General features: G+C 42.6%; 1 protein-coding gene across 2 annotated transcripts in view; it reads left to right on the top strand.

Annotated features, from left to right (window-relative positions):
• The window catches only part of MGAT4B (alpha-1,3-mannosyl-glycoprotein 4-beta-N-acetylglucosaminyltransferase B), an 802,706-nt gene that overhangs the window by 404,028 nt on the left and 384,379 nt on the right, over positions 1-14,299 (top strand). For both annotated transcript variants that reach the window (XM_068278091.1, XM_068278092.1), the window contains exon 2: positions 4,724-4,903. In XM_068278091.1, coding sequence (XP_068134192.1) covers positions 4,724-4,903 — 180 coding nt within the window. The remainder of the gene's footprint in view (positions 1-4,723; positions 4,904-14,299) is intronic.

Below are 14,299 nucleotides of genomic sequence, written 5' to 3'. Positions count from 1 at the left end.
GCGAAAAAAAATATATGATATAATGAATTGGTTGTGTACTATGAATAATTACTAGAAGATTAGCAGCAAAGAAAATATTCTCATATTTTTATTTTCAAGTATATAGTGTTTTTTCTAACATTGCATCATTCTCTAATATGTGCACATTACACAACACTCAGCATTCAAAATGATTCTTTCAGAGCAGTCTGTGAACTAATGACCTCTCCTCTGGCAGAGGAAAAGTAAAAAATTAACTAACAGTTGAGATAATAAAAGTCAGAAAACAGCCCTCTCCACGACTTTGAAAGTCGTAGAGCTTAATGGCTTTTTTGTATAGAGATAACAACTGGAGTTTCTTAAATCTTCCTGTGCTGGAAACAATTAGACTGATGTATCTGATCTTAATGTTTTATTTCTTAGCTGTACTACACAAATCATAATATCAGAATTTTTTTTTTCGCTTCAGTGTCTCTTTAAGTCTATCTGGACGGAAGAAGCGTTGTAGGTTGCGAAACACATTTGTCTAGATTGCTTAGTAAACGATGGAATGTTTTCACCTATAAGCATTGTCTTATTGCAAGGCAGGATCTGGGACTCTTACCTAACTTTGCAAAGGTCCTTTTTATTGTTTTTTATATACTTTTTTTTATTTTTATGAGCAACTCCTGCATGTGATTTTAGTCCAAACTAGTTTTTTTATTCACACATAAGATTTCCTGTAAAGGATTCGGATGCATACTTGCATGGGCACAAGTGCTGGCGTACATCTCGGAGACGGATTCCAGCACAAGTGAAAACGGGGCCAAAATGCAGAAATCAGCTGTAGTACTAAAAATGTATAAGCTCAATACTCTTTCCAGCTGCTTCTCATCAAAGCTACTCCAGTGCTCTGATGAGCAGCATAAACACTGGGTGTCCAGCCAAGATAACCACCCCTATTATGCAAACCACTGATAGAGCCGCTTTGAAATATTCACTCAAAGCTACTGAGCAAGTGCCTGAACCGTTAGAAATGTTCACCCTATCTAACAAAATGCTGCTCAGATTGGCAGTTAATTTCCTCTCTGCTTTTGAAAATCAGTCCATCCCTTTTAAGAGGAACTTTAACCAAGGATTGACGTCATCCCAATCAGTAACTGATACCCCGTTTCCCACAGGAAATCTTTACCTTTTCTCGAATAGATCATCGGGGGACTCTGTATGGCTGATATTGTGGTGAAACCCCTCCCACAGTGTGATGTAAGCACCTAGGTCCTGACAGTTTGCTGTCTGTGAACCTCATTGCATTGTGGGAAATAGTGGCTGTTTTAAACTGCCAAGCAACCAGTATTTCCTTCTGTGCATATGTACATTTATAATAAAAAACAACCTTTTAGCGTGGGTGGGTTATAGATAGTGGCAGTTGGTGCTGTCTAGTTTTTTTCTTGTCTGCCAGTAGCAAAGATGATGACGTGCGGCTCACTGTGGATCAAACAACATTAACAATTCACATGGCGAATATCAATCATTTCTTGATCTCTCTTCTATTTTTTATTTTAATTTAGGGTTTGGTTATGATGTTCCAGAATGCGATGGCATGACTACATTTGCATAAATCGATTTTTTTTTACATCTTTTTAAAAAATAAATGTAGATAGTTGTTCATGGAAAAATAAGACATTCCCTGAAAATAATTAATAAGGGACCCTGTTTTAATTTTGGGGAAACTATATATATATATATATATATATATATATATATATATATATATATATATATATATATATATATATAGATAGATAGATAGCTAGGTATGGATATATATATATGTATATATATTTCTCCCCCCTGTAAATAAATGTGTGTTCTCAGTTGCTTTGTTGCGGCTTGGGTTAACATGACGTGTTGCGCTGTAGGCACAGTAGCGAGTATCCGTGTCTCTCCTTGGAGAGCTGGAGGTCACCTGCCCCCTTTCTGGTCACTGGCTCACGTTAATCACTGCCGTATAAAGCCGTTAAACCACTTTAGTGCTGCCGGTTTGCGGTTACGTTTTTACAGATAGCTACGCGGCGTGCATACTATTTCACCCAGCACTCCGGGGATGTCGCCCAGTAGCATGCTTTTCACATTCAGAGCACAAGTGAAGCAGAAAACACAATTACTTTATGTAGAAACAGCGACTATAGGTGCGTTGGGTTTATAATGGAATTCGCAGACGTGGAGATCTGATTTTTTTTTTTAGAAGCCTGGAAATTCATCTTGTATTTCCTGATAACTGCGTCAGACCTCCCCACAGTACAGTATCCGTAGTACTGATATATAAGTGTGTATATTGAACTCCAAATATTCATTTTCAAGGGTGCCAAAGGATATTAATTCACTAAATGTATAAATCCATGGTGAAAATTATTTATCAAGGATTTAAACAATTCAAACTTTTGACCAAAGGGGACTTTAAATAGGGAAATCTAAACAGCAGTAATGCGAAATGCTATAATGCAAACCACATATTAAAAAATAACCCTAGCTTATCATAAAACTTAAAGGGAACCTGAGATGGGGGGGATTTAAAAAAAATTATATATACCTGGACCTTCCTCCAGCCTCCCCTAAGCTAATCTTTCACTTGGTATCCTCCTGTGCAGCCTTATTCCTCCGCAGTTTGACCGCAAAATCCTCTGGTGTGAGGAGTACTACGCATGCCAGGCCGCGCACACGCCCCCCAACGTGCTCCCGTCACTGGAAGCATTCTGTGTCTGTGTAGTACTAGTGTAGAGAGCGTAGAGATTAGTGTTAGGAGTGGACAGGGTAGAGGTTAGTGTTTGGAGTGAAGAGAAGAGAGGTTGTTGTTGGGAGTGGAGACAGGGTAGACGTTAGTGTTAGGAGTAGAGAGGGTAGAGATTAGTGTTAGGAGTGAAGAGCAGAGAGGTTGTTGTTAGGAGTGGACAGGGTAGATGTTAGTGTTAGGAGTAGAGAGGGTAGAGATTAGTGTTAGGAGTGAAGAGCAGAGAGGTTGTTGTTAGGAGTGGACAGGGTAGACGTTAGTGTTAGGAGTAGAGAGGGTAGAGATTAGTGTTCGGATTAAAGAGCAGAGAGGTTGTTGTTGGGAGTGGAGACAGGGTAGACGTTAGTGTTAGGAGTGGAGGTTAGTGTTAGGAGTTGAGAGGGAAGTGGTTTGTGTTAGAAGTGGAGAGAGAAGAGGTGAGTCTAAGGAGTGAAGAGGCGAAGGTTAGGATCGGAATGGGAGATTGGTGTTAGGCATTAAAAGGAGGAAGGTTAGTGTTAGAATAGGAGAGAAAGAGCATATAGTGGGATATTGTCGAATAAGCAACATCAGCAATATCCTGCGACAAAAGGAGAACATGGTAAAAATGTATGCTATGCAGCCTGGTAGTGACATCTATCATCTGGAAAACTCTCTGAAGCAATGCTCACTTCCTCAGGAGACTACCATACTAGTTGAGTACATGTATTTCACTCTTCAAAACAATACAGATGTCATCCTCAGTATAATTACTACATGTAACTGGGCTTGAGTAAGAGGAAAAAATGACAAACAACATCACAGAACAATGGGCTCAACTGAACTGGGACCAATGAAGCAATCATCCATGTCCATCACAGGTTCTGCACACTGCGGACCAACATGAACACCAGAGACAGAGGCTGATTTACCGCTATGGCCTAGATTACCAAATATCAGACAGTTTTTTTAATAAGTCAAGTTCAAGTTCAGTTTTTCTGTATTTACATTAAAATTGAACACTATATTCTATTGCTTTTTTAGCTTTGCCTTGAAGAACTTTACCAAATAAGGCCATCAGCGGTCATTTCTTGGATGAGTGTAAACCTGTGTTGAACAAACAAGCGCTTTGAAACAGAAGGCTTACCTTGTTGTTTTCAGTGTATTGCTAGCTCAAATATTTTCAGTTCTGTCCTTAATTCTTTTTGCTCCAATATGGGGATTCTTACAGAAAGAGGTTATGTCTGGGATTTATGAAACGTTTATTGTGACTTGTAAGAGGCCTAAAAATTCTGTAATGTTTTGCTCCAGAGATTTTAGGAAGTGATGGTTCCTAAATGCTGATCTGGGATCTGGAATACCATTTACAGGCATTGGTTTTGGTAGCAAATATTGTATACAGTAGTGCTAAATAATTAAGTGATATGAACTTGCTCCAAAGCAGGTTAAGTAGGCTTGGAAAGTCCTGCTGATACCAGACACAGGATTGAAGAATCCATGATTTTCCTGAAAGGCATGTTGCTGGAAATTGTCCTATACTGGCTGAATAAGGTGTGTTGTGTATGTCTAGGTCAGTGATGGCCAACCTTGGCACTCCAGCTGTGACAAAACTACAAATCCCAACATGCCTCTGCCTCCCCGAGTTATGCTTAGAGCTGTCAGAGTATTGCAATGCCTCATGGGACTTGTAATTCCACCACAGCTGGAGTGCCAAGGCTAGCCATCACTGGTCTAGGTGGTGGTGGCGAAAAGTGTGGTCAGACCAAAATATAGCATCTCACGGCCTTCAACAAATGCAGATGCGTATAATCCGTGATATCTGTGATACCATATACTTGATGGTGTCATTTTTTCAGTCCTTAAAATAATTTCTCTTGACCAAGTATCCCTTTGTTTGGTTTTCTTTTGTGAAACAAAGTGTACAAGTTATTGTGCTATAACCTACATTTCACCAAACTTTCCAATGAAGTCTCGAAACAAAGAAAGTTTTTTGCTAACGTGATCTCTTTGTGGTTCCAGGTGATGTGGTGGATGTGTATCAGAGGGAATTTCTGGCCCTCAGGGATCGTCTTCATGCTGCTGAACAGGAGAACTTAAAACGCTCCAAGGAACTGAACCTAGTCCTAGATGAAATTAAGAGGGCCATATCTGAAAAACAAGCCTTACGAGACATCAACCGCACATGGAGCAGTCTGTCAGGTGAGACTTCTGAACAACACTCTTTGTGACCAACTTCAGCCTTAAAGGGATCTGAGCAGCTCCTGCTTTCAAATAGCTGAAAGGGCTGCCATGTTTAATGCTGGGTACACACCATACAATTTTGTGTTAGATAGATGGTTCGATAGATAATTTCCAACTTGTCCGATCTTATTTTCTGATTGGTTTTCATAGAAGTGAATGGAAATATATTAGAAAAGATAACAGAATTGAATCGGAAATTGATCGGAAAATCGTATCAGAAATCGATCGCATGAAAAATTGGCTGAAAAAACACATCGTGTGTACCCAGCAACATATACTGAGTAATGCTGGGAACACATGTTTCATTTTTGCGGTAGAATCATTCCGATAGATGCCTTCGATTGATAAAATTCCGTCATGTCCGATTCTCCGCTCGATTGTTTTCCGCTCGATTTCTCATAGTAGTGAATGGAAAAAAAGATAAGAAAAACGAGCGAAACATACAATCGAGCTGAGAATCGAATGGTAAATCGATTGCGTGGAGAATCGACCGCAAAAAAAGTATCCTGTGTTCCAGCCTTGGTATGAAGTTCAACAAGTCACTTATCTCTTTGAAGTACAGTCTTCCCCTCCTCCCACCTCCCTAAAGGCTCATACACACGTCTGACTGAAGCCAACGACGGGTTCGTCGGCACCTCCAGCTGGGCGAGTTTCCGCCGACAGACTGTACACACGTTGCACTGTCTGCTGAAAACCAGCCCAGTGGGAGGTGCCGACGGACCCGTCGTTGGCTTCAGTCAGACGTGTATACGAGGCTTACAGGTGCGTACACACGTACTACTAAAGAGAACGACGGGTCCGTCAGACCCTCCCGCTGGGCGGTCGTCCTCCCTACAGTAGTGCGTGTGTACAGTCTGTCTGCAGACTGATAAGGCTGTTTCTAACAGATCCGCTCAGCGTATCGTTCAGAAACATCCTTATCAGTCTGTAGACAGACTGTACACACGCACTACTGTCTGGAGAACGACCGCCCAGCGGCCCGCCCAGCGCCCACCCGTCGTTCTCTTTAGTAGGCGTGTACGCACCTTAATGCTTAATGGGTTTGTTTGAATTAGTTTAGCTTGTGGTCAGTTAAGTCAATTAGAGTCCTTATCAGCTTTCCATTGTCTGTTGCTTGTAATGCCGGGAATACTCGTCAACGTGTTTCGTGAAGAGTCGTTCCGATAGATGCCTTCGATAATAAAATTCCGACATGTCCAATTCTCCGCTCGATACTGCTCCACACGATTTCTCATACAAATAAATGGAAAAAAGATAAGAAAAATGAAGAAGATAAGAGAATCGAGTAGAGAATCGAATGGCTAATAGATTGCGCGGAGATTCGAACGCAAAAAATGTTACGTGTATTCCCAGCATTACAGACCACAGTATCTGAGAAAGAAGATTACTGCCTGTAATTTTAACCCTTAAATGTAAAAAGATGAGGTAAAATTATTATAATTTTTTTTTTAAATGACCCATATTTTTAGCATGCATTTTTTTATTTGCTATCAAGCTGACCTGGGAGTTAAAAATAATGCTCAGTTCAATTTAAACTTGAGTTCACCTAAATTTACATCTGGTGGGGAAGGGTGAGAACCTCTGCAATATTGTCAAAGTTGTGCCTCCATGGTGGATACTTTCCTTCACTTACAGTTCTGTGGTGTCTAAGGAGACATCCTTTAGGCCCCGTTCACACTTGCGGTTTTGTCAAAACCGCACCGGATGTCCGGACCGCACCGGAGCCGGACCGGACCTGATCCGTACGGTTCCTATCCGGATCCGGTCCGGATCCGGTCCGTTTGCATCCGGTTTCCGTGCGGTGTGAACACGGTTGCGGTCCGGATGCGGTTTCTTAAGGAGATACCATCCTGTAAATACCTGGGGTCTGGGAGGTCAGCAGAAGGGTCTGGGGTCATTGTTGGAGACAGGTGGACGTGTGGAGACCATTCGTGGATACAGAGACTGCAGTTGGGACCATGGATCCAGGCATTTTTTACTCGTAAACCTGGGAATTCTCTCCTTCCTGTTGTTCGCCTCCTCGTTATCAGACATCAGACATGTTGCTGCCAAAACGAGCTCCAGCATGAAATCGCTGCTGCTCCACTCTTTGAACGCTGGGCCCATGTGGTCCCCATCCAAAATGCATAGGAAGTGGGGTAGAACGTCCGGTTTTTGTAGCCAGTGTGTTGTGCGCTCTCCGGCTCTCATTGCTTTGTATTGGCCGGATGGTGCAGTCCGGCTCCGCTCCGGATACGGCTGCCGGAGGAGCCGGACCAAAAAATAGCGCATGTTGGAACGGACGCCGGAGTCCGGATCCGGTCCGGATCCGGTCCGGCTCCGGTCCGGCAGAACGGACGCATGTGAACGGACGCATAGGCTTTCATTGCTATTGCCGTGCGTCCGTTCCGTCCGTTCTGCAAGCGGTCCGGCTCCGGCACGGCGATTCCGGACGGCCACCGCTAATGTGAACCGGGCCTTAAACTTCACATTAGTGGTTCTCCAAAGATAATATTTCAAGTAGAAATCAACTTAACCCTGTCCAATCCATTTTCAAGATCACCCACATTCCTCGGCAGCACTTACTTTTTTCTGATGTACTGGAAGGGATGTGGTGATTGTGAAAATGCTGCTTCTGCTGGCATCCGGATGGTCTGTTCCTCCTCGCTCTAGTGCATACATGTCAAACTCCGGCCCGAGGGCCAAATTTGTCCCTCAGAGCCATTAAATTCGACCCTCAAGTGGTTTCCCCACTTTGCATTATTTATGGCCCACTCTAAACCACCAGGGAAGCTATATTGGAGGTGAAGTCATAGAACACCAAAGAAGCCATATGGGGAGGTAGGGGGAGAGCACTAAACACTAGGGAATGTATTGAGGAGGTCTCTAGACACCAGGGAACTGTATACAGGAGGAAAGACCACTAGACACCAGAGAACTTTATAAGGGAGGAAGGTGGCCAGTAGGCATTGAGGTTGGCCTGCGACTAGGTCCCAGGTCCCAGTGTACAATTTTGGCCCGTGACTAGATCCCAGTGTACAATTTTTGCCCACGACTAGGTCCCAGTGTACAATTTTGGCCCACTTTGTATTTGAGTTTGACACCCCTGCTCTAGAGTGAGGAGATGACCTGGCATCAGGGGGAGGGGGCAGGGCCAGCTGGTGTGCTGTAGCTCTGCCCCTGGATACACGACAACGTAACAAAGTATCGGACCAGATACAGCAGCAGCACCACTACATCAAGCCCAAATGCGCCGACGTAAGATTTACATCACATAGTGCAGCATCGGTGGATGGGGCCGGCCGCAATCAGAGTCGGATGTAGTCTCACTCTTTGATCTGAAGATAGATTTTATCTAGCAACAGCACCACCTAGGGGCAGCATTGGAGTCATGCTGGGAAATGGAAAGGGTTACAGCTGTGCTCTCACCAGGAAAGGAAGTGGGTGGAAATCTCTAGTGGAGCACAGTTAGCTGTAAGAACACTAGTAGAAATTCTAATTCTATCTCACTTTGACCAGAACCATAAAAAAGGTTTGGCAAACATGCACTGTCAATGCACTGGTATAATTTGTACAGACATGACCTGTGTTTTCAGCTCTGATGCTGCCGGTGTATCTGGCATAAAACAAATGGAACCTGACTGTATTTTATATGCCATTATCTTATATTCAATTCTACTTTATGGCTTCCTTTTAACAATGCTGACAGTTTTGCAATTACCGCTCTATATGATATAGAAGCCAACGCAAGTGCCTTGGATAATGAGGGCAACTTGAAAGGACTTCGCTATCAAATTTAATTGTTTAATTTTAAAGCATGCGCTATGAAAATTCAAGGTCATTTTTGCCGGACAGAATCTTGGCAGTGCCTTTATTAATGATTAGGGTTTTTTTTTCTGTTTACAGATAGAAAATCGCTTGTATTTAGAACTTTTGTCTTTAGATGATAAAGATTTTTATTTCATGAATCTTAACCACGTGAAGACTGCAGTGCTAAACCCCCCTAAAGACCAGGCCATTTTTTACAATTCAGACCACTGCAGTTATAACTGTTTATTGCTCGGTTATACAACTTACCACCCAAACAAATTTTACGTCCTTTTCTTCTCACTAACACAGCTTTCTTTTGGTGCTATTTGATTGCTGCTACGATTTTTAGTTTTTATTATATTCATCAAAAAATACAGGAATTTTGTCAAAAAAATGATTTTTTTAACTTTCTGTGCTGACATTTTTCAAATAAAGTAAAATTTCTGTATACATGCAGCGCGAAAAATGTGGACAAACATGTTTTTGATTAAAAAAAAACCATTCAGTGTATATTTATTGGTTTGGGTAAAAGTTATAGCGTTTACAAACTATGGTGCAAAAAGTGAATTTTCCCATTTTCAAGCATCTATGACTTTTCTGACCCCCTGTCATGTTTCATGAGGGGCTAGAATTCCAGGATAGTATAAATACCCCCCAAATGACCCCATTTTGGAAAGAAGACATCCCAAAGTATTCACTGAGAGGCATAGTGAGTTCATAGAAGATTTTATTTTTTGTCACAAGTTAGCGGAAAATGACACTTTCTTACAAAAAAAATAAATAATAAAAAGTTTCCATTTCTGCTAACTTGTGACAAAAAAAATGAAATCTGCCACAGACTCACCATGCCCCTCTCTGAATACTTTGGGATGTCTACTTTCCAAAATGGGGTCATTTGTGGGGTGTGTTTACTGTCCTGGCATTTTGGGGGGTGCTAAATTGTAAGCACCCCTGTAAAGCCTAAAGGTGCTCATAGGACTTTGGGCCCCTTAGCGCACCTAGGCTGCAAAAAAGTGTCACACATGTGGTATCGCCGTACTCAGGAGAAATAGTATAATGTGTTTTGGGGTGTATTTTTACACATACCCATGCTGGGTGGGAGAAATACCTCTGTAAATTAGATTTTTTAGATTTTTTTACACACAACTGTCCATTTACAAAGATATTTCTCCCACCCAGCATAGGTATGTGTAAAAATACACCCCAAAACACATTATACTACTTCTCCCGAGTACAGCGATACCACATGTGTGGCACTTTTTTGCACCCTAACTGCGCTAAGGGGCCCAAAGTCCAATGAGTACCTTTAGGATTTCACAGGTCATTTTGAGACATTTGGTTTCAAGACTACTCCTCACGGTTTAGGACCCCTAAAAAGCAAGGGCAGTATAGGAACACCACAAATGACCCCATTATAGAAAGAAGACACCCCAAGGTATTCCGTTAGGGGTATGGTGAGTTCATAGAAGATTTTATTTTTTGTCACAAGTTAGCGGAAAATGACACTTTGTGAAAAAAACAATAAAAATCAATTTCCGCTAACTTGTGACAAAAAAATAAAAGCTTCTATGAACTCACCATACTCCTAACGGAATACCTTGGGGTGTCTTCTTTCTATACTGGGGTCATGATTTTTATTTTTTGTCACTAGTTAGAGGAAAATGACACTTTGTGAAAAAAACTATAAAAATCAGTTTCCGCTAACTTGTGACAAAAAAATAAAATCTTCTTTGAACTCACCATACTCCTAACAAAATACCTTGGGGTGTCTTCTGTCTAAAATGGGGTAATTTGTGGGGTTCCTATACTGTCCTGGCATTTTAGGGGCCCTAAACCGTGAGGAATAGTCTTGAAACCAAATTTCTCAAAATGACCTGTGAAATCCTAAAGGTACTCATTGGACTTTGGGCCCCTTAGCGCACTTAGGGTGCAAAAAAGTGCCACACATGTGGTATCCCCATACTAAGGAGAAGTAGTATAATGTGTTATGCGGTGTATTTTTACACATACCCATGCTGGGTGGGAGGAATATCTCTGTAAATGGACAATTGTGTGTAAAAAAAAGGAAAAAGTTGTCATTTACAGAGATATTTCTCCCACCCAGCATGGGTATGTGTAAAAAGACACCCCAAAACACATTATACTACTTCTCCTGAGTACGGGGATACCACATGTGTGACACCTTTTTGCAGCCTAGCTGTGCAAAGGGGCCCAAAGTCCAATGAGTACCTTTAGGATTTCACAGGTCATTTTGAGAAATTTGGTTTCAAGACTACTCCTCACGGTTTAGGGCCCCTAAAATGCCAGGGAAGTATAGGAACCCCACAAGTGATCCCATTTTGGAAAGGAGACACCCCAAGGTATTCCATGAGGAGTATGGTGAGTTCATAGAATATTTTATTTTTTTACACAAGTTAGCGGAAATGGATTTTTTAGGTTTTTTCCTCACAAAGTGTCATTTTCCACTAACTTGTGACAAAAAATAAAATCTTCTATGAACTCACCATACCCCTCATGGAATACCTTGGGGTGTCTTCTTTCCAAAGTAGGGTCACTTGTGGGGTTCCTATACTGCCTTGGCATTTTAGGGGCCCTAAACTGTGAGGAGTAGTCTGGAAACCAAATAATTAAAATTGACCTGTGAAATTCTAAAGGTACTCATTGGACTTTGGGCCCCTTTGCACAGCTAGGCTGCAAAAAAGTGTCACACATGTGGTATCGCTGTACTCAGGAATAGTAGTATAATGTGTTTTGGGGTGTATTTTCACACATAACGAATCCTGTGTGTGAGAAATATCTCTGTAAATGACAATTTTTTCCATTTTTTTTACACTAAATTGTCATTTACAGAGATATTTCTGCCACCCAGCATGGGTATGTGTGGAAAGACACCCCAAAACACATTATACTACTACTCATGAGAATGGCAATACCACATATGTGACACTTTTTTGCAGGCTAGCTGCGCAAACTTGCCCAAAGTCTAATGAGCACCTTTAGGCTTTACAGGGGTGCTCACAATTTAGGCCCCCACCAAACAATTCCAGGACAGTAAAACACCCCAGAAATGACCCCATTTTGGAAAGAAGAGACCCCAAGGTATTCCACGAGGGGCATACTGAGTTCATATAAAATTTTATTTTTTGTCATAAGTTAGCGGAAAATGACACTTTGTGGGAAAAAAAATAAAAAAATCCATTTCTGCTAACTTATGACAAAAAATAAAATCTTCTATGAACTCACCATGCCCCTCAGCGAATACCTTGGGGTGTCTTCTTTCCAAAATGGGGTCACTTGTGGGGGTCTGTGATGGCATTTTAGCGTCTCCACAATCATTACATGTATGGCCAGTATTAGGAGTTTCTGCTATACTCCTTATATTGGGCATACGGGTGGTGCACTTTTTTCTCCATAAAAGGAAAAATGAACGGCAAAGATTCTCACATTCGCATTGATCAATGTGGATGAAAAAAATATCTGCCGAAATATGTGAAAAAAGAGGGGGGCATGGCGTTTGCCAGGACATAGGAGCACCGCCCACAAAATTTTCCAAACCCACTTTGCTCCTATGCCCTGGCAAACCAGATTAATCCATTCACATCGATCGATGTGGATGAAAAAAACCTTTGCCAGTTTTGATACAAAATGCTTGCCAAAGCATAGGAGCTCCAACACCACCCCTCAGCTCATATGCCTTGACAAACGTATCTTACTGCGGAGGAGAAATCTCGTCCTGCAGCGCTGCATGCACCGACTTGTGTGTAATCTGACAGACGCGCAATGCTTCTGTCAGGATGCACCATCAGTGCTGCAGCTGGTTGGTCGATCAATCGTTCGCTCGGTCCACCTGGAAGGGTAAAGGATGGAAAAAGAGAGAGAAAAAAAACATACAAAAAAAAAAACAAGCAAGCAGCAATGCAAGAAATTCATTAACATTAACTTTCGTAAACTTTATTAAACCTTTTTAACCAAACAATAACATTTGGAACTTTTGCTTACCTGTTTTTTTTTTGTTTGTTTTTTTTTAACTTACCTTCCGAGGACAAACTTCTCCTTCCCCATGGGACAGTGTGCAAAGCGCAAATCGCACAGAGATGTAGCACAGTACACTATGCGCTTTGTCCCAAGTGAAAGGAGAGGTTTCTGGCAGCCCTGTGTATTTGGGTCTCTCAAAAGCAGATGTCTGGTTTCACACACAGGAGTCGCGCAGTAGCGTAGGTATGCACTAGCTTTAAGTCGAACACTTCCGGCGTAAGGGGGGACCGCAAAGTGGGACTTTCGCTAGGCAATATGCTGCAACCATCACTCCAGTGTATTTGGGTCTCTCAAAAGCAGATGTCTGGTTTCACACACAGGAGCCGCGCAGTAGCGTAGGTATGCACTAGCTTTAAGTCAACCACTTCCGGCGTAAGGGGGGACCGCAAAGTGGGACTTTCGCTAGGCAATATGCTGCAACACATCGCTCCAGTGTGAAAGAGCCTTGAGAGACTACTACCGTGTCTCACGTTCCCTACTCTAATAGCGAATGTGTTCGTGGAACTTTTCAAAACACTCCCCTATGCATAGGGCAGGCTGGTCAGGACAGTAGGGACAATAAAAAGTGGTGTCACGCCTCATTCCATCCCTCTTACAGACACGACAATGTTTTCTTGGGGTGCGTTGACCTGGGGTACTCGGAAAGACATAAGCATAGTGTCTTTCATGTAGCCGGCTAACTACATTAGGGGGATTGGCCACGGCCCCTCCTGGATACAGGAGTTCCGAAATGATCTCTTCCTGAAATTTAAGGAAGGATCCTGTTCTCCCAGCCTTACTGTAGAGAACAAAGCTGTTGTACATTGCCAATTGAATCAAGTAAATAGCCACTTTCTTATACCAGCGGCTGGTCCTTCGGGAAACTAAATAGGGAGCCAACATCTGGTCATTGAAGTCCACCCCTCCCATGTTTAAATTATAGTCGTGGACGGCGAGGGGTTTCTCAACAACCTCAGTTGCTCGCTGAATTTGGACTGTCGTGTCTCCGTGAATGGTCGACAGAAGGTAAACGTCCCTCTTGTCCTTCCATTTCACTGCAAGAAGGTCGTCATTACACAAGGCAGCCCTCTCCCCCCGTGCAAGTCGGGTAGCAGTGAGATATTGGGGGAAGCCCCGGCGACTAGGCCGCACGGTGCCACAGCAGGGAATTCCGAGTATCTTCAAATGCTGATAGAGGGCCACACTTGTGTAGTAGTTGTCCACATAGAGATGGTACCCCTTGTGGAATAAGGGTGACACCAAGTCCCACACAATCTTGCCACTGCACCCCAGGTAGTCAGGGCATCCGACCGGCTCCAATTTTGTGTCTTTTCCCTCATAGACCCTAAAGCGATATGTATAGCCTGTGGCCCTTTCACAGAGCTTATACAGCTTGACCCCATACCGGGCGCGCTTGGTTGGGATGTACTGCTTAATGCCAAGGCGCCCGGTAAAATGTACGAGGGACTCGTCTATACAGATGTTCTGTTCAGGGGTGTAAGCATCTGCAAATTTGGATGACAGGTGGTCAATGAGGGGCCGAAATTTGTG

This window comes from Hyperolius riggenbachi, chromosome 3 (genome assembly GCF_040937935.1).
Source record: "Hyperolius riggenbachi isolate aHypRig1 chromosome 3, aHypRig1.pri, whole genome shotgun sequence".
Lineage (NCBI taxonomy): Eukaryota > Metazoa > Chordata > Amphibia > Anura > Hyperoliidae > Hyperolius > Hyperolius riggenbachi.
This window is presented reverse-complemented; position numbering and strand designations above follow the sequence as displayed.